Below are 21,672 nucleotides of genomic sequence, written 5' to 3' on the forward strand. Positions count from 1 at the left end.
CAGCTAGCATTAGATTGAAATGCTTTTTTTTATAGCCTTAGCTATTTTTCCAATGAAATAACGCACAACTTGTGTTCAGTGCCCTGTAAGAGCTCCTAGTGTGCCATTTGTTTCGAAGAGGAGCTTTTCTACAGTTGCTGAAAGCTTTCTGTAAGAAATACTTTATTTTCATTTATATAACTAATAACGCGTAGTGTCGCGTCCATCGGCTGGTCAGTATCTCGCCGGATCTATGCGCGAGACTTCGTGACAATTTTCAGAATGGCATTGGTGTCGACATTTTCATTCCCAAAGCGCAGGTAGGGCATCGAATTATATTTTTGGAATAATAGATAAAAAGGCGTTCTGTAAAGAAAATGATAATTAGCACAACAGTGCATCTTTTTTTTTTGCAAGTTTGACGGCGCTTATCTTGAAGTTGGTTCCATCCTCAGAATCCGTTCGAAGTGGATGCGCGTGGCAAACACACCGGCTACAATTCGTACACTGCAACACGTGGCTTGAAGTTTCTGTAAGCATATGCATTTCCGCTGTTTGTGCAAGTGATGTGCGCTGCTTCGAGCAATCCACTTTAAGGACTATAATTGTGCTATCTACGACATGCAATATTTTAAAAAAAGATGTTTGTTCTAAAAAGAAAGAAACATACGGTATATCACATCGGTTGCCCCAGCTGCTGTTGCTGCAGACTTCGCTGTGCGACATGCTCATCTGTCATAATTAGAAGAGTGTCCTAGATGCCGCGCCCACACAGTTTTTAACACGCGGCCTAATTTTAAAGCAAAGCGAGAACAAGGTGAAAGCAGGAGCCAATGTTTCGATAAGCGCACTTGTCTTATTCAAAGTCCAGTAATCGAAACGTTGGCTCCTGCTTTCACCTTGCTTTCGTTTTGCACATTGTCTTGAATATCCATCTTCCACATCCCCCGTGTTTTCCTTCTTCTAGTTTTCATTAAAGATATTCTTTTTTAAATTACCATTTCCAGTTGCCCAGTCTCGCTATTTCTGGTGCTATTACTGGGACAGCTCACAATTTAGCGCTACAGGATTACTACTGTTCGAATATTCACCATTTTAATTTATCCACTTCAGAGTGCGTGCTGCAAATACGGAATTGAAGCCGCGGTCAGTTTCGAAGTCACAATTTTCGGGCAGAAATTCCAAGACCCGTAAAAGCCTACTTGCTAGCACATTGGGAAAGCAGATATGCGAAAACACGCGTTAATCTCATGATTTGTTTTTAGTGGACGTCGCTTGACCGCTCTCCGCGGCTCCAGTTCTCCATTTACAACGCGCGCTTCGATGTACTCAACTGAAAAGCTAATATAATTGGTGGACATTTGTTAAGGAACTATCTAACTTATCCACCAGAGTAAGCGGAATTTATTATCTGCCCCGCGGGCGAACATCGATTCCTTTCCTTAACTTCGTTCCTTTAGTGTTAGCGTTTTGTTCAGAAGATGAACGCACGCCAACCTGCCCAGGTTGGTGTGCATTGCAGAATGTAGCATATCTGGTTGATATACCATTGGATGTCACTTTACAGGTGTACAAGGCCAAGGACTTCGTCATGTACGATCATGGTGCAAAGGAGAACCGCGAGCTGTACAATCAGGTAAACGAAGCAATTCATATTTTTTTTTAGTCCTTGAGAAGAGAGAGACGGGCTGTCAGAGGTTCTTGCGCATATGCTCGTCTACGAGGAACGGACGCTAAGAAGGGTTAGTTTTCCAGATCTCCACAACACAACGCGAACAAATTGCCGAGAGAAGATCGACACGCGAATATTGAGTACACGAGCGCTCGTGTTATCGGTTTTTCTATGTTTTCGCAGTGTCATTGTTCGCCAATTCCGCGAATTCAATATGCATAACATTGTATTTATGCATAAAGTAAATTGGTTAAGTTTAGTTGGCTGCGGAGCCATGGTGATTCCTCATGCAGCGAACTGTCGTCTGCTCCTTTTTGTAATCCATCCGAAGAAGCGAACTTGCGCTGACTACACAAGCATATTTAATAAAATATGCGTTCCGAATGAAGAAAGCGCAAGGTGGCCGCAATCTATTCTTTTTTATTTTGTATAACCCACACACAGATAAAGCCACCGGCCTATCCACTAGAGCGCATCACTTCTCCCTTGGCCCTGTTCTCGTCAGAGGGCGACACTGTTGCCGACCCACGTGACGTGGCAGACCTGGTGGCCAGACTCGGAGAGACGGTTATCCTGCACAGAGTGGTTCCGGAGAAAGCGTTTGGTCACCTGGACTTCGCGATCGCATACAGAGCCAATGACTTCTTGCACAACGTCGCTATCGACATTGTCAAAAAACATGTAGAGCAGAACATGTTGAGCATGTAAAATACACAGGCTTGCGTTTCCTGCATGGGGACGAAGGGAAACATATGCGACGAGTGGTGATTGCCAAAATAAAAAAATAAACCATCTTTCGCAGAATCAGTACTTTTTTTTCCTACAGGGTTATAGGTTGGCTGCAAACATGTTTGTTCAGATGACCTCATCTAAAAAAGCGAGGATATGCAAATGAGTGTGTATCATTGCTGAACTGGGTAAGTAGACACGATGTGCCGTTTGCATACCGTAAACCAATGGACCATGTTCCGCTCCTTGCTTCATGTCATTGTTTTATCTGTTGTAATGCTCACCTGGAGTCACAAAATATTGATCACTGACACAGGCTTTGTAGCGGACTGCCTCTCACAGGCTGGTCAAGTCAGTTACGCTAGAGGCGTTCCTATGGGTTATGTTGAAGTGCTGCGTCATGCCCATTCTGGGTACCGTGAGTGGCCTGGAAGAGGTCCGCCTTAGGAGAGCCATGTGCAAAAGTATGCTCAGTACATCTGTACATTTGAGTAACGTAGAATTATGCCAGCAACTGGAGTAAAGTAGGCACTACATTCGATTTCTTCGTGCTACGCTAGGGATGGAAAGTCGGACAATCGGTTCTGCCAACCGTACAGTCCTAAGACGGCCAATCTTGTTGCGAAAATTAGCTTAGCATAGCGTCTCCATCCTTTACTGTTGTCAACGCAGGCTTCCAGGGCTGCATATGCACGGAGTTTACCGGGTTCTTCGCATCTGCCGCCATCGTCCGGCAAGGCTACCGAAGATGCCGGTTTACCAAGCTTCGCAATTTTGTTCAGTTCTGCAACGGCGGCGTTTCGAGTCGACCAGAAAAGCTGTAACAGCCGTGCAAAGTAATCAGAGCTGACAAGATAGCGAATTCGCCAATGTATGGAATACCGCTTTCGGGCGGCGTGTGTTAGACTGAGCAGCACGGTCCGGTGAACCACTAGCCAAGAGGAGACAAATAATATACAAACCAACGCGAAATGTGGCGTCGTCTGGTGTGTAAAGATCAAATCAATTTACCAGCTCGTTGCCGTCTGCTCCTGGGATGGATAGTGCCTTAACAGATGATTTCAGTAATGTTACAGATAAAACAAAGGTTACAAATTGAACCTACAAGGATTTAGCATTCTCAGAGATGACTATAAGAAACTTATCAGTGCAACTGGTCGTCTTACTTAAGATGAATTATTGTATGTTTAGCTTCTTGCCCTGAATATATTTCTGGCTTCCCTTTGAAAACTGTGCTGTTTCAATTAACCATTTTTGACGGCTGTGTTAAAAAGTCTGTATCGAAGGGAGAATAACCGCTTGAATGAAAAACGGTAAATGCAGTCCTAATCCACAAGAGTGGCAATGCAGCGAGCTCCTCGAAATTTCGAGCTCTGCAGGTCGAAGCAAACTAGAACTGAACTGGTCATATTCAGCTGAATATGAACTAAACCGAACCGTTATTCTTCCGCCATCTTGGAACCAAACCTAAGACAGAAGTTATTGGAGGCACCGTTTGGAATGGGTTTCAAAAACAGTTCATCAGGCCCTGTCGACCCTCTGCTAATCATGTCAGAGGGAAAACGCTGGAGAAAAGCTCAAAGACTCCGATAGTCAACAAATAATTTTCACCATACAGGCAAGACTCAGATAACTTTAAACACCAACCACTCAGTTTTGACACTCATAATGTGGTTATTTTTTGTACAACCAAGGCTCCCCTTTAGGAGAGAGGCGGGATGAATGGGAAAGAGCAAGATAGAGCAAGGTAGCAAGGTGGGTGAGTTGTTTAGGGTTCATCGTACGTTTGGTAACCACGCAAAAGCAAAGACGGACTAAAGGAAGAAAAAAAAAGCGCCGTGTTGTGTTTTACAGCGCAGATCTTAGGCTCCCGCTCCTGCGTTGAATGCCGGCGTCCTCTGCGTAACAGAGCAAACGAGCACAGCGAAGGATGAAAGAGCGAACGCGGAGCGAAGCGGGGAATGAAAGAAGGCGATAGCGAAAAGAGCGCAAGGAGGAACGGGGAAGAGGAGTGTGCAGCGGAACCATGAGGGGGGAAGCAGAGAAGGAGGGTATGGCAAAAGCGCGAGAAGAAAAATGTAGCGCAGCGCAAGACGGGCTCTGGGGTGACGACCTCCGCGAGACGGCGCAAGAGTAGCCCGCCGTCGTCTGTTCACAAACCGGAACTCTTTCTTTTGGGATGTCCCGGAAGCTTTGGAGAAACGCAAACAATGAAATCAGTCCGACTCCAACTTTTTTATTGGGAGAATTGTATGGTGGTCCACACGACCGAATCCGGGGGAACATTGGCGCCTGTCTTTTATTCCCTCCGTTGGTGAGGGCTGCTCTTCCCGAAGCGCAGAGGGAGCGTAGCCGCTGAAGGCCTTCGTGTGCTTGGCCACGCACGTCCCTAAACTGTCCGTATTTCACGGGTTGGAGACTGAGCATATCGTGCGTGTCCATGGGATCGTGGGTCACGTGCCTACTTCAAAAGCATTACGTTTTGGAGGAGTTGGTTGTACATGGTTCTTATTAGACTTATATATAGTACATATTAGTACATGGTATTATTAGACTTTTATATATATATATATATATATTTATATATATACGCTTTTAGAATCAGGAAAAAAACCGGAAGGTAAGAAAACAAACAAAAACACGTGCGAAAACTGCATAGCCACATGTGACGGAGAAACCAAAACTTGTCACTGTCATACCTTTTCACCATCCAGAAACCTCACATTCTTATCACTCAATGCTACCGACGGGGCACTCCCACAACTCTGATCAAACCGAAGAATATCTCTGGCCTCGCCTATCTTCCTCGTTAACCGCTTTATGTGAGAAAATAATATCGTGCATCTGTTAAAGATAACTCTGATCATGCCGAAGAATATCTCTGGCCTCGACTATCTCCCTCGTTAACCGCTTTATGTGAGAAAATAATATCGTGCATCTGTTAAAGATAAGAAACATTGGTTGCGCTTTCTTGACAATCACATGTAAGAAGACAGGACAGGCGCAATCCTGTCTTCTTACATGTGATTGTCTAGAAAGCGCAACCAATGTTTCCTATTACAATGAACCAACTTGTCCAACAACGCATCCTGTTAAAGATAACTCTGATCATGCCGAAGAATATCTCTGGACGCGACTATCTCCCTCGTTAACCGCTTTATGTGAGAAAATAATATCGTGCATCTGTTAAAGATAACTCTGATAATGCCGAAGAATATCTCTGGCCTCGACTATCTCCCTCGTTAACCGCTTTATGGGAGCAAATAATATCGTGCATCTGTTAAAGATAACTCTGATCATGCCGAAGAATACCTCTGGCCTCGCGTATCTCCCTCGTTAACCGCTTTATGTGAGAAAATAATATCATGCATCTGTTAAAGATAACTCTGATAATGCCGAAGAATATCTCTGGCCTCGACTATCTCCCTCGTTAACCGCTTTATGGGAGCAAATAATATCGTGCATCTGTTAAAGATAACTCTGATCATGCCGAAGAATACCTCTGGCCTCGCGTATCTCCCTCGTTAACCGCTTTATGTGAGAAAATAATATCGTGCATCTGTTAAAGATAACTCTGATCATGCCGAAGAATATCTCTGGCCTCGACTATCTCCCTCGTTAACCGCTTTATGTGATAAAATAATATCGTGCATCTGTTAAAGATAACTCTGATCATGCCGAAGAATATCTCTGGCCTCGACTATCTCCCTCGTTAACCGCTTTATGTGAGAAAATAATATCGTGCACCTGTTAAAGATAACTCTGATCATGCCGAAGAATATCTCTGGCCGCGACTATCTCCCTCGTTAACCGCTTTATGTGAGAAAATAATATCGTGCATCTGTTAAAGATAAGATAACCATGTTTGCAATTATGTATGTCAAAAGCGCTTGAAAAGTCATGTCATCACCTAATGAAGCAACGTTTTCACTCGCAGGTATTGCGGTTGAAAGAGGCAGGTTTCCTGAAACAGGTTGTTGTAGCAGTCGCTGAAAACATGTACCACAAGAAGAAAAATGAGGCAAGGTTGGAAAGACAACAACGCTCCGCAGCAATAGCAAAGAAGACTGAAGCCAGAAGAAAAGATAAAATGGTCATTTCATAATTCCGTAAATTTTCACATCATCTAAAAAAGATAGGATCTCGCTCTGACGTCAAAGTCATGTTCTCGGCTCCCCCAAAACTTGAAAGACTTTGCAGGAAAGCTGCCCAATTAAGAATGAGACACCAAAATACATGATAAAGCATCAAAACAAGTTCGTTGCATGCAAGGCGTAGTATATCGGTTTCCCTTCTCGTGCGGCAAGTGTTATATCAGCCAAACCAGCCCATGCGTAAACGACAGGCTAGCAGAACATCGCTGCAAGGTAAAACAAGGCAACGAAGGCCACATGGCAGAACACTGCAAGTCATGCAATGGCTCTTATCCTATCTTTAACAGATGCGCACGATGTTATTTTCTCACATAAATCGGTTAACCATGGGAGATAGTCGAAGCCAGATAACTTCATCGGCATGGTCAGAGCTGTGTGAGTGCCCCGTTTGTAGCATTGAGTGATAAGGAAGTGAGGTTTCTGGATGGTGAAAAGGTATAACAGTGATGAGTTTTGGTTTCTCCGGCACATGTGGCTATGCAGTTTTCGCACGTGTTTTTGTTTGTTTTCTTGCCTCCCTGTATTTTTACTGATTGTGGAAACGTATACATATGTCGCTGTCACAATAATAGCCAGTTGAAGTTTGCGCATGTTGTGTGTCCCTTCTTCGTTCGACGTACTGTCTTTGTGCGCGCAAAAGTCTAATAAGAACTATGTACCTACTTTGTCGGTTACGTGCGGTTAAAATACTGACTCCCACGTTCCACGCTAATTAGTGGCCGCCAGAAGTGCGCAGCATCGACCGCCTGGCGCCATAGGTGGGCATCCTCATTCACGAGTACACTAACCCAAACTGGTTCCACGCTCATTTCACAGGTGTGGGATACATAGTGAGTGCAGACGGTTGTGACTGGGCACCATTGACCGGGCTGCCTTGAGTACTTGTTTTTTAATGTGTTAAGCACCAGCGCTTCAATGTATTTATGAGTTATTTACTTTGTCACCTTATCAAACTTAATGAATTCCGAGTTTATCACGTATAATGCATAGGCTGATATGTTCTGTACATGTGCTGCTCGTTGCTTTACTCCATGTGTAGAACGCATGAGGTCGGGGACTGTAGTGGAACAGGGGTTATCGTCATTGTAGGAAGAATAATATAGTAATAGAATATGAACTATTCGATAGCATGCGTCTAAGCTATAACATCAGAATGGCACGGCGGAAGACGAAAGATATACGCCAACAATAAGATGAACGAGTTGCCAGGGCCAAACGAAGCGTGTTTAAAGTAGCCGCAGCTGTGTCTGCATATTTTGCTGTCAAATACGCGGGAAGATGCACAGCTGTCCCCCACTTTTTAGTATAAACGCCATCCCAGGCAGTGAGGGGGTAAATATATCAGCAGAAAAGCATTGCGTTTTGTTGCACATTGCTTCGCTAAGAGCAGTTCAGCCTCCGGATGACACTGTGGTAGGTGGTGAATTGAGAGAGGTGTAGGTAGAGTAGTTTACGTTCACAAAATTGAAGCAGAGCACAGGTATCTGCAGGAGTCGGAAACTACTGCGTGACACAGTGTTCGAAAGCTTTAAAACGGTTATTTCAGAGCAAATTCAGCAGTTTTCCATAACAGATTGCGGCGCCGAACGCTGATCGGGGGCCAAAGCACCAGTGAATGTATGCGTGCGGATGTAGTGAATGGCACCAACGCATGAGGTGGTTACGGCGTGAACACATAGAGTGCAGACAGAATTCGTAATACAAGCGTAAAACACAAATTTTTCACTGCGTATCAGCTGTAGATGTCGAGAAGAGCCGTGTGTGGTACGGCATAGTAGTCGGATGCATTTCCACAAGAGCGCAGAACTGGATGCATTTTACATGTGAGTGGCGCCCACATGTGCGCGTTATTGGAAAGGGCCATGCCGTCGTATACGTGAGTGCCTATAAATCCTGTTGCAGAAACTTGTGTACAGGAGCTTCGACCATGGCTGCTATTCGGCGTCCTGCATCCATCTTGGCGGCGTTCCTCGTCCTGGCTTCGACTTCGACCTGCGACACCGCCGAAGATGAGCTGGCTCTACAGGCCCGGTTGACTTCCGTAAGACGGCGTTGATTGAACTACATAACTCGCCAGTTTCGACGGGAACTAATTGAACCAAAAAGCTTTTTATTGCGATAGCAATTATGTGCAGGGTTGACACATTGGGCTACTGATAGCCAAATTTGGCTACTTTTTATACGGGTTGGCGCCGAAAATTCCGAGTTGGCTACATGGCTGCATTTGGGCTATTTTTGTGTTAAGGACTTCCGAGTCCCGAGGACACGTAAACATTGACGAAATTCGGGAACGCCGGTTTACGAAAACAAACACAAAGCTCATTGCTGCTACAAAGATATGTAGACAATCTCGAAGGCCATGCTTTTAGGTAATGTTGGCGCTGGGAGGATGGCGTAAAGTCATGGCTGCCATCTTTATAAGTCCAGTGCAGTGCTAACTCTCCTCCTTATCCTTTTTTTTTGTTGTTTAGGCGCCATGTGCTGCCGGTTCACGCGTGGTTCATTAAAAAAAACACGGCGAGGCTGACGCTGCGGAGTACGTGTTCCGTCCCGGCTGCTATACAGCTTACACAAAAGCTCAAGTATTCCCACTGCAGGTCGTAGCGAGTCATTTTCGCCCGTGGTCCTTCAATGTTTATGAATGATTCCTGGAAGCCTGTTGCTTGGTTTTGCCGCAAATCACCGCGTTATTTATATACTCAGTAACCTTACGAAAAAAAAATAAACCCGCCAGTCACTTTAAACGAGAAACGCGACGGTTCGAGTCTTTATGTACGTGCTCAGGGAAGCGCAGTATTCTCGACTGTCCATCAAGACGAAACATTCGGTTCTAGTATCGCCAAGCAACACCAAGCAACACCAAGCATCAGTAATGGAAATAACAGTGCCGGAAATCCAATGTTCCCCCTGCTGTCTGAGCTCGCTTCGTCCCTACTTGAGCTGCCTCTTTCGAACGCAGCCGTCGAGCGCGAGTTCAGCCAGGTTTCGTTGAGAATCATCTGACAAACCGCATGTAGAATGAGACACTGCATGCTCTCCTTCGCTTTAAGTTTGGTCTCGCAGAGAGTGGGGACTGCTGCAAAGATTTTCAGCTAGCTTCTGTCGCATTTCAGCTCTGCAATTAGAGCTATATGATCCAAGTGGCAGTGGAAAATAATTCAAATTGTGCTAGATTGTACATTTAATCCATTAGCGGAAATCATTTAATCCATTAGCGGAAATTCTAAGTGTGAGAATTATCAACTAGGACTCTACGCAATGTTTCTTTTTTTCGTTCTTTGCTTTAGTCAAGCAGCTGCATATCACGTGAAAGTTGAGATTGTTTCATTGTACTTCTTGAGCGTTGCATATTATTACAATGACAGGCTCTGTAAATATATGAAAAACGATCTTCCTCCACTGTGAAGACGGCAAAGCAATTGCTCACCAAAGGTCGGTTGGTATTCGGCTTGCCAACGTCAATGTGATAACTCGTCGGTTTTCATACCGTACGCCTGAGAAAATTTTTTCCTTTTAAACTGTGTGCGTACGAGTAATCGCGGTTATGGCTTTCTTTTTATACACAAGTACTTTACCATCACCGTAATTCCTCTTTGTTCGTCTTACCAGTAATTACGTTGCACTTTGCTGACGCGTATTTTCCTGCAGTGATGAGAAAAAAAAATGCGTTAGATATGCGTAATAGGTGCTTGTGGTACTGCTACGTCCATACCTTATCATTTTTGCACACATCGTAGTGCTGGATGGGCAAAGACTTCTTGCCAGATTGTTAAGGTACACATAGTGTTCTAATAACTGATTTGTTAGATGAAGGTGTTTAATTTGTACTTAATTTCATGACAGCCGTGCACGGTCCCATACAAATCGGTTTCGTGTGTACCCTAGTCGAATTGAATTTCTTTATTTTTTGTAAAGTCGCACTGAAAGTACGGTACACAGCCCCTCTCAGAAATATGGCAACACACGCGCTTGAGGTGCCTGCATTCACAGAAACTTACATACACATATCCATATTGTACGAATCTTACCAGCGAATTTCTGTTTAAATGTTGCGCAGTTACACTCTTTTCGATACTAATACCACCTGGATTATTGCCCGCGCCGTAATGCAGGTGGAATACATTTTAATTCACCTCTTCTGTAATGGGCCAGCAGGTCGTTCTGTTTGTTCCCACTCAAAGGTGAATTGCAGTCCCAACTGCCGCTTCTTCGCACGAGAAAAATGCGAGATGGTTTCAAGTTTTCTCCTGAGTCCAGTGTGCCTCCAAGCAGCAGCATTAGCTAACATCATCGAGCTGCTTTCGAGTAAACTGGAAAAGAAAGAGAGAGAGAGGGAGAGAAATAACATGTTTATTATATGAGTCAAGCTTAGGAAAGGCATCCCTATATTAATGCCTTGAGCTCGGGCCGCCTCTTGGGCACACGATCATGAAAAGCTGAAGCTGATCCTCGAGGTTGGAGCTGGCAATAGTTTGCCAGACTGTTATAGCAAAATTCTTCGGGTACAGTGAGGCGCAAACTAAAGTTAGCTCAAAATGTGGTTAAGTAAATACGAATAACATCATGAGTAAATCGGAAGAGAAATCAGTCGGTTCATTGCAACAATAAGTGGTGTCCAAATCCACGTGTGAGTGATAGCTCTCACTAGAATTCTTTACGCTGATCTTGTGGTCATTGCTGTGGTGGGTGCATGCGGCGGAACTAATTTTGGAGCCGGAAATATGTGGCGATATTTCGACGGCATCTACACCATCTATAAGACACCTGCAGAACATGATCAAACGTTTTGGCTACATTTTTGGCTTTTCTTCGCTCACAAAAAAATTTGTGTCTGGCTATTTTCGGGGTACATTTTGAGATCATCTGGTTATATCTTGTTGGGGCCATCTGGCAACCCTGACTATATGGACACTCTAGGCGTATTTCTGTCATTGCCGTCACCGTGACGTTCTATATAAACTGCCATGGCGATAACTTCGTCGCCGCGCGCCGTGTGCTGAGTGTGCGAGTGAAAGCGTGCGAGGGTGAGCCGACGATGGTGGCTCAGTCTCGCGCGCGCAATGGAGGAAAGTGGGAAGGAAGCGCGCCGTCTTCCGACGCATGCAACGTACCGGGAGGAGTGGCGCTCTACTCCGGCGGCGGCTGCGTATGGCGCGCCTGCACGGGCCCTCTTTTGAAAGCGATCTGCGATGGTGACGGAGTTCGCCGAGGGCTGATAGCTTCGTGTGCGCTGTGTTCTCGCCGCTTAGTTCGCGTTGAAGCAAGACGTAGCACGAAGGTCAATTCGCTTGCTGCTGGTGCCGCGTTTTCTCACTCGAGCGTTTTGACAGCGAGTGTGCGCGGTCATCGAGTTGTGTTGACGTTTGCTGATGCGCGCGTGGCACTAAGCTTGTTAATTAAGTTAGCGAATGTTTACAAGGTGATGCGGCCGATAAAACTACTCTTTACTTCGCACAGCTGTCTACTAATTTGCTATCGCTATCGATGCTTCGCCTTTCGGGCGAAACTGCGACTTAGGAGCGAAACGCATTCTTTCGTATCTGACCGAATGCACGCGCTAGGGAATTCCCGTTTGTGGGTGACGGGCTGGCAGCGCAGTTTTACGAGAGGCTTCCAGGAGCCTCTTCGATTGGTGCGTGTCCGTCGGATGCTTCGTTGCCGGGGAACAAAAACAATAGCATTGCTTCTCGCGTCCGGTATGCAACGTTACCAGTGCTCGCGTCGTGTCATGTGCAGAAATAGGCGCTGTGTGTTTTAAGGAGAAAGCCTTTCTAGGCTCATGGTGAAGTTTGTGTCAGCGGACCTGACCGCCGGAGTGTCCGCCGAAGCGTCATTACGCCATATGAAGACAGATTAAAGACAGATCAAAGAGTGAAAAATAATTGATATTGGCAGTTAGTGAATAATAACGTTATAATAGAGATTGGTAGAGGTTAATAATGACTAGTAATGACTAACAATGAGTACTAATGGCTCCAAAATGACGAATATGTCTAACGACGGCTTGTAATGACCACAACTGATTAGAAATGACTCAAAATGCTTAGTCATGACCAGAAATGACTAATAATCACTGAGATGACTTGCAAAATTAGGGAAATTGTTAACTCTTTCTTAAATAGGGCAAGTAATCGCGAAACTATAACAGAAATTGCTTATCAGGGTAAGGTGTACAAGACCGCCAAAGAAATTGCTGATGCGTTTGCTTATTTCTTCGTTAGCAGTGAACTACAGAGACCTGCGCATGACGATCCCGTGCCCAAGCGCCTGCCACAGTCTTTTTTTTATTTCCAACTACAACCCAGGAAGTTCTAAACAATATAAACAACATGAAAATAACCGACGCCGGCATCAATAAATTACACCCTTTCTATATAAAATTAATTGCACCCTTAATACCTGATGTCCTTGCAGACTTAATCAACATCACGTTTAAATCGGGCAGTTTCCCACAGGAACTAAAACAAGGCAAGATCACCCGAATTTTTATAAAAGGGGACCGCTCTTTAACTTGCAATTATCGCCCCATCTGTATGCTACCTTTTTTTAGCAAGGTAATTGAAAAGCTCATAGAAAAACGTTTAACTAATTGCCTTACAAAATTTAACATTCTCTCACCATTTCAATATGAGTTTCGCTCGGGTTACTCGACGGAACTTGCTCTTGTTGCTCTAACCGATCAACTAAAACTCGCTATCGATGAAGGGAATTATGTAGCTTCAGTATATGTAGATTTAAGCAAAGCGTTTGCGAAAATTAATCATCACATCTTATTTCGTAAGCTTGAATCATTAGGAATTACTGGCGCAGCACTTTTGTTACTACAAAATTACTTAACAGACAGGATGCAGGTAGTAACTATTTCAGGCGTTCATTCTAAAACCATGTTCACTAATACTGACGTGCCCCAGGGTTCCATATTGGGTCCGCTTTTATTTTTAATATACGTCAGTGATCTGCCTAACTGCCTCTCTTCTTCGAAATGTACAATTTATGCAGATGATACTACTATCATTACCTTCCATAAATGTCTCACAACCTTAGTATCTAACTTTAATGACGATTTGCACAGCCTGCTGGAGTGGTGCCATACTAACCAGCTACAGAAAAACCCGTCGAAGACAAAATTTGTTGTATTCACTTCGCACCAACGAACACTTCACTCCCTTCCTCCTATTTTTCTGGGCGCAAGTCCTATCTCTGCAAGTTTTTCATGTAATTATCTTGGCATAGAAGTAAACACAAATCTTAAATTTATTGAACACTTAACCAAAGTAAACCAGAAGATTACCTACGGGATTAGGGTACTTCTGAAAGCACGAAACATATTTAACCATCAAATATTACTATCATTATACTTTTCATTTATTCATTCCCACATTAACTATTGCGTTACTTGCTGGGGAAACACTTACGTAACACATTTACACTCATTGCAAATCCCACAGAATCAGGCTATTAGGATAATTACATTTAGCTCATATAACAACAACGCCTCATACCTTCTACGACCTAATCACATTCTTTCAGTCACGCAACTCGTTAAATATAACCTAGGTACTATTTTGTTCCGTCAAATCAATTACACACGATGCGATAGCTTGATACCACAATCTTCTCTAATAAATACTATAATACTACCAGGTTTGGAATAAATAGGAACTTCATTTTACCCAAAATACATACTAATTATGGCAAGCAGAGCGTCCATTTTTCATCTATCGCATTCTGGAACACACTACCATTATATATAAGAACACTTAAAATTCATGAATTTAAGAACCAACTAAAAGAGTACATTCTGTCGAATGCTGATGCCTAGTCCATACTCGCAACCATTCTTTCAGGGTGCCTTCATTTCATTGTCATTGCCATACCATTAGGTTTCTGTCTCTGCCTTAAATATACATTCGAGTTAGCAAATTATACTGTGTTTGTCACGTCAGCTTTACTCATTGTCAACGAGATTATGTTACAGTGCTTTTTTTTTCTTGACATTCATGCACATGTAATTCTTCAATCATGCTGTTCATACTAAAACCTGTAATTCTTCCATGTTAAGAATTTGTTGAAACTGCTGTAATTTTTTGTTTTATTACGTTTACTTTGTAAAGAGGTCCCATTGCAGTCTTTGACTTCGGGACCTCCTTCTGTATATTAACATCTTGTAATCTTTCTAATCATCTGAATAAAACCGATTCACATTCTGATTCTAATGACTACTAATCGCTATGATGTAACCAGCATGTCTAACGGCGGCTTGTAATGACCACAATTGATTACAAATGACCTAAAATGCGTAGTATGATTAGAGGAGGCAGAGGAGGCTTTCGCTGTTCACCTCTTAAGAGAGATCTTAAGAGACCTTGTAATTTTTTTTGTATTTTTCTCACGACAAGATAATAACCAAATAATGGCATCTATATTTCATTAACTGAAATGTTTGACTTGTTAGAGATGTCTACCCTTACACGTTAGAAAGCCTTACACACCTGTCATGCTTTAGACATCAGAACACAATCCTTAAGCATGTCATCTTCATAGTCTTGCTGGTTCGCCCGATGCACTTCAGTGATTCAAGAAGTTGAAACCTCGAAGAAACGTTTCATGACTGCGCGCGGCACACTGAAGAAAGCTGAGGACTAATTCAGCCAAGAACTTAAGATCTCATCTCAACCACTCTTGTGGTCGAATTGTTCAGCATCTGTCTTGGACATATTGCATAAATAAACTCATAGCATACATATACCTAAGAATACACGGAACATCACGCGACGCCGAAAGCTCACCTGGAATGCCGCAGAATTGCTACAGGGATAAAGATTGGCAATTCCAAAGAAAGCGATCGAAATGTTTATCATTACACAGAAGGAATTTTAGATTTTACCGCGATAAGACTGCGGCCAGCGGCGTATACATAGCAAACAGGAGAGGAGGCCGAGTGAAAACTGCTGACAATAATGAGCGCCACAGTAAAGTATTATATCGATTTAGCTTCACGTTAATCTTCCACTGATACGAGTGTATGCACCACGGCCCTGTACCGACACCGCTGCTCAGTAAGAACGCTAATGTGTTGGCGCACAAGGCTCATATCATGCAGCGGCGGAAGCCAGAACGCTGTCCTGGATCCAACAAAGGCGATTGAGTGCGAAGTGACGGCACTTGGCGTCGTTGCTTTCGCAGCGAAACGTACTGCGCGGCTGTGGACACCTAATCCTCCACGCGTGGGCCACACATGCTCGTAGATGTCAGCTCGACGTTGCCAACGGTGATCTCATGAACGGCAATCACAATGACAAACGCAAACATAGCTGGAAATGTGCACTGTACCCAACGCTAAAGAACAACGTGCGATGTGTCCCATTAGTGCACCCTGAAAAATGCAATGCACTTTTTAATGGTATTGTGTAATGCAGCACTGTGTAATCCAGGAACCTCTACCAAATTTAATGGGATTTAATTACTAAAGAGATAATCCGTCACGGACTGTTCGCAAACTGCCTACGGGTTCCGGTCTGACTAGCCCTGACAGAAGAGCGCGTCACGTCACGCCATCCAGCGGTTGTATAAAAAATATAAAAAGAGTGCTCTGTAGGTTTCGTTAGAAAGCAGCGTGACCGGAAGTCACACTCCTGGCTTCCGTCGTCTGCTTAGGTACTCGTAGATAGCCCACAACCCTGTGAATTCATTGGTGTGGCCTCCGAAGTGGTGCAGTCTTCGAGACCCCGTCGCCGATGCAAGCATAAATCTTGCATAGTGGAGTCGCACAGAGCGCATAGAACGTATTCGCAAAGCGTAGTTTACGTCGCACTCTCGCTCTTCGTGCACTTTGACCGCTGTATTTACGCTAGCTCATTGCCTGCAACATTTAAGCGGAATTCCCAGCACGGACATAGTGAGAGAGAGAGAGAGAGAGAGAGAGAGAAGGGAAGACGGAAAGGCAGGGAGGTTAACCAGACTAAGTCCAGTTTGCTACCCTACACGTGGGGAGGGGAATAGGGAGTGAAAGAGGGAGAGAGAGAACTTAGGTGTGGGATGTCTATAGTCGGGCACTCAAGTCTGTTGCCCTCAGGTAGCGAAAAAGCGCTCGAACTGCTTTCTGGGCTAATGAACTGTGAGGCCAGGCTCCCAAGATCTTCGCTTCTGTAAATGGCCTGTCATCCAGTGTATACTGGAGAGTCTCACGTTATTGTCGGAGCGAGAACAGTGGCACAGAAGGTGACTGATGGTCTCTTCGCACTTGCACTTAGAGCACATTGGTGAATCCGCCATTCCAATACGATAGCTGTAGGAGTTGGTGAATGCTACTCCTACCCACAGCTGACACAGCAGTGTTGCGTCACGTCGTGGTAGGTTCGCTGGTAATTTAAGTTTCAGTAATGGGTCGAGGCTGTATAAACGACACTTAGAGTTCTGTGGTGTGTGCCAGCAACCTCACGTGATGATACGAGCGAGACTGCGAAGCTCTCTTGCAGCGTCGACTCTGGATAAAGGTATAAGGAGTGTCGGTGAGCCAGCCTAGGCACGTCGGGCAGCGTCATCGGCGAGGTGATTACCAACGATGCCACAATGTCCCGGCAGCCACTGAAATATGATATCATGTCCCCGTTCAGAAGCGCAATGGCAAGTTTCGTTGATTTGTGACACCAGCTGTTCATAATTGCCACGTCGTAAAGTTCGCAAGCTCTGGAGGGCTGCTTTCGAGTCACAAAATATTGCCCATTTGTTGGGCCGTTCTTTTTCAATGTATTCGACAGCAGCGCGAAGAGCGGCCAGTTGGGTACCTTTGGATGTCGTTACGTGTGAAGTCTTAAACTTGATGACGACCGATTGAGATGGTAGAACAACGGCACCCGTAGAATTTTCCGAGACGGAACCGTCCGTGTAAACATGAATCCGGTTAGAGTATGAACAATGCAGAAGTTCCAATGTGATCTGCTTGAGAGCCGCGGTGGTCAGGCTGGCTTTCTTCAATATTCCTGGAACAGCAAGGTACACAGGAGGCTTCTTCAAGCACCACATAGGGGATAGCGTTCTTGTTGCGGGTGAGTGCCTCAAAGACAAAGAGTGCCGGTTAGCCGCAATTGATCTGGAGAACGCTGCCTTGGGTCTTTTCTCAGGCAAGTGAGCGAGATGGTGGTCAGGGACTCTGGATATATGGCGAACATGCGCCCGGAGTGCTTCGATATCTATATAGGTCCTTATTGGGTGGTCTCTCGCGGTGGCAATTGTTGCCACGGTTGAAGCAACACGAGGTAGCCCCAGACATGTTCGAAGGGCTTGGCCTTGAATGCTCTGTAGGACATGGATGTTAGTTTTGCTAGCATTGGACAGCACTGGTGTGCTGTATCGCAAGTATCCTAGGAAGAGCGTCTTGTATAGTTGAAGCATAGATGCCACGGATGTGCCCCACGTTTTACCGGCAAGAAACCTTAGTATATGGGAGATAGAAGTAAGCCTCTTTTTCAAGTATGAGATGTGGGGGCTCCATGAAAGGTCTCTGTCTATAATAACGCCTAGGAATCGGTGAGTTTTTGCGTAGGAAATTAGTTGGTGGTCAATAGAAATGGGGTACCAGGTCATGGGCTTGTGGGTAAAAGCGACTAAGGCGCACTTCTCGGACGAAATGCTGAGGCCTTGCGCACGCAGGTACGATGATGTTATGGTCACTGCTTTTTGGAGCCGTGCATGCACCTGGAGACGTGTAACTGCCGCGGCCCATATGCATATGTCGTCAGCATATATGGAAAGGTTTACTGTATGTGGTAGAACGTCGGCAAGTCTAAGGATTGCAAGGTTGAACAAAGTGGGGCTAAGAACCCCACCCTGAGGGACGCCACAGCAAGTGTAATGGTCAGCAGTTCGGCCATCTGCACTGTGCACAAAGAAGGATCTTTTAAACAGATAGCTCCGAATCTACCGAAACATGCGTCCATCAATTCCATTATTTTCCAGGGCATCAAGGATGGCTTCACGCGTCACATTATCATAGGCGCTTTTCACGTCGAGGAATAGTGCAACCGACATACGCTTGTGGTGTTTTTCTTGTTGTATAGACGTGACTAGGTCGATGACGTTGTCAATAGAGGAACGGCCTCTTCTAAAACCAGCCATGGCCTCGGGGTATACGTTGTGGCGCTCAAGATACCATTCTAGGCTGGTGAGAATCATTCTTTCCATGACCTTCCCAACACAGCTGGACAGCGCACTGGGTCGGTAGGACGCTAGGTCAAGTGGCCACTTTCCAGGCTTCAGCAGTGGTATCAAGCGGCTGGACTTCCACCGCTCAGGAACGACGCCATCATTCCATGACTGGTTATAACATTCCAGAAGTTTGCTTCGGCCATCTTCACCTAGGTGGCATAAAGCAGCGTAGGTGATGCCGTCTGGTCCTGGCGACGATGAGCGCCTGCATGTGGCCAGAGCAGCGTCCAATTCCTCAAGTGAGAAGGACACATTCAATTCTGGGAAGCGTGTCGCAGGAACCACACTCAGAATTTCGCTATTGATGTTGACCACACTGCCCGCAATCTTCACACAGAAATCTTCGGCTATATCGACCTGTGAGCGGCCTTGATGGAGGGCTAGGGCTGAGAATGGGTGTCGTTGCTGTGGAGACGAGCCAAGGCCGCGCACCGTCCTCCATATGATAGACAGTGGCTTGCGGGGGTCAAGTGATTCGCAGAACGTCTTCCACCGTTGTTCCTCCAGCCTGTCCATACGACATTGGATTTTCTTCTGTATACGTCGAGCGACTCTGAGGTCATGAATTGACTTCGTGCGCCTGTATCGCCTCTCGGCTCTTCTGCGAATCGTTCGAAGTCGCTCAAGTTCCACGTCAAAATCCGTACGTTTTTTAGCGGATGTAAATGTGTACTTAGACGGTTCCAGTACACTTGTAATGAGGTTCTCAATGGTGCCGGTAAATCCTTCTTTGCATGCCTCTTCCACCTTTGTTTTATACGTTGACCACCTTATATATACTTGTCGGGAAGTACAAAAGGAGAAGCTTCCAAATCCAGTGATACTTAAGTAGGTGGGAAGCGCAGATCTAACATGCACAGTTTGCACAAGCTACCCTGGCAATTTTAGATGCAGAGTTGCGGATTTGCGAACGTTAGGCTTCACTCTCAACGATTTTCGATATTTTTCATTTTTAGTGGGGCCATAAATCAAGACTTTGTTTTGTACAGCCAAGACAATTTTGCTTTCTCTCCCAATAACCAAATTGCATGCAAGTGGGGCAAATGGTAGTGTAATTATAGCCTTTCCGCGTTTCGCATGCACTTGAACAGGTAATCGGAGTTGGAAATAAACTATAAGCCTTTCTTTTGAGGGTTCCTTCATTACGAGTTGGCTGGCTTGATAGCTGGCCTGGCCTCCCGGCAAGCTAGCCGCTTTGCGTAACTCGGAATGGCTTGACGTTGGGCTAGTCGGTTCAAAATAGGAACAAATTCTTGTGCTGCAAATATTCAAAAATAACGGAAAAACATCACAAAGCAGCGAAACGTCATCAAGTGCATCAAGCGCATCAAGTGCGAGCTGCATTGCCTTCGTGTAAGTCCTGGCACAGCAGTTATTTTCCAAATTGTATAACTCTGTGAGAACAAACAGGTGCACAAATCCACGTATTGTTTTACACATATTTTAAAACGAAGCGTTTTTATTTGGGCTCTTTCGGCCTTTCTCGTGGTTGGTGGCCGATGCCCGAAGGTCGGTGTTCTGTCTCGGCACGAAAAGCGCTCATTCCTTCGCTTTCTCTCACTCCCTCTCTACCTGGCTATCTCGCCTTTTCGTTCAATCTCCCACTCGTGCGTTGACTCCTGCTGTTGCTTACAATGATAGTGATCGTAGATGGTTGCTGCACGACTTCCTCTCCCCCAATCCTCATCGCAGTGCGAGCTGATCAGATACTTCCACTATCCCTGCGAAATCAGTTACGCCACTACGAACGACGGTTACGTCCTGGAAGTGAACAGGGTGCCGCGTGGGCGCCAGGGCAACGCAGCAGCTGAGCAGGAGCAGAACGGGACCCGTCGCCACCCCGTGCTGTTTGTGCCGCCGCTCCTTAGCGGCTCGGACGTATGGTTTCTAAACTACCCTTCGCAGGCCGCAGGCAAGTGCTCGACCTCTCCATGCCCCCTTCGTAGTATAATGATAGGCATCAAAAGCAACAGGACTTAATTTAATTATGAAAGAGTGATGCTTGAAACTTGCTGCAAGCAATTTGACACTTGTGATTGACGCTTAGCTGCAAGTTCGGAAAATATGATCAAGGTTCTTTGAAATACTTCTAATGGAAGATTTCGTAGGCTGGACGACTGGGAGTTTGTTCTTTTCGACATAGCGACTTCACTTCTTTTACTGCTTCCGATTTTATCTTATAAAAGGCACGTGCTCTTAAACAGGCTGCACATATGTCTCCCTAGTTCGGAGACATGTCATATAGTTGCCGTTTTCCTATCCGAGGTACTGTTAGAAAGCCGCGAACGGAGTAAACATTTGTTATAAATGCAACAAAACTCAGTAAAGAATTGAAAAATATAGGTATTCTATTTTGATGCCTTTAAAGTTTCTAAATGTTCGAAAAATGTAGCGGAACTAAATTACCAATAGAGTAGAAATGATTGGCAGCAGAAGTGGTTAAGTAAGCACTGAACCGACATACTGTCGGTTCACTGCAGCAAGCGAAGAAAAATGATGTTGCTTAAAGCGTTTCGGCAGAACACTGCACGAGGAGGTTGAGCCTAACGCTTAATCTTGCTATCGCATTCAATGCTTCGGCTTGGGGCGAAACTGGCAATTGAAGTATTGTTACTTGATTAATGGACGAATAAATGAAAATTTGCAGGCTTCCTGTTCGCCGACGCTGGCTTCGACGTATGGTCGATGAACTTCAGGGATTCTGGACGGTACTCTAACCACACGACCCTGTCCAAGAACGACCCTGAATACTGGAAGCTCAGGCAAGGCCCGGTGTGTTTGTACAATCCATAATAGGGAGGAGGCTATGGTAGTATCATTACGGGGTTAGACTACGACGCGGATTGACCTAATGGCACCGAACCCAATGACGAGGCAGTTCACTCTGACGAAAAATAGCGCAGTATCCAAGGGACAACAGAAAATGACAAC

General features: G+C 45.1%; 1 protein-coding gene across 1 annotated transcript in view; it reads left to right on the plus strand.

Annotated features, from left to right (window-relative positions):
• The first annotated feature begins 8,461 nt into the window (after positions 1-8,461).
• Positions 8,462-21,672, plus strand: part of LOC126543689 (lipase member M-like) — a 39,289-nt gene continuing 26,078 nt past the window's right edge. Inside the window, exons 1-3 of the mRNA XM_050190796.1 lie at positions 8,462-8,575; positions 20,434-20,653; positions 21,389-21,503. Coding sequence (XP_050046753.1) covers positions 8,462-8,575; positions 20,434-20,653; positions 21,389-21,503 — 449 coding nt within the window. The remainder of the gene's footprint in view (positions 8,576-20,433; positions 20,654-21,388; positions 21,504-21,672) is intronic.

The sequence above is a fragment of the Dermacentor andersoni genome, chromosome 10 (assembly GCF_023375885.2).
Source record: "Dermacentor andersoni chromosome 10, qqDerAnde1_hic_scaffold, whole genome shotgun sequence".
Classification (NCBI taxonomy): Eukaryota; Metazoa; Arthropoda; class Arachnida; order Ixodida; family Ixodidae; genus Dermacentor; species Dermacentor andersoni.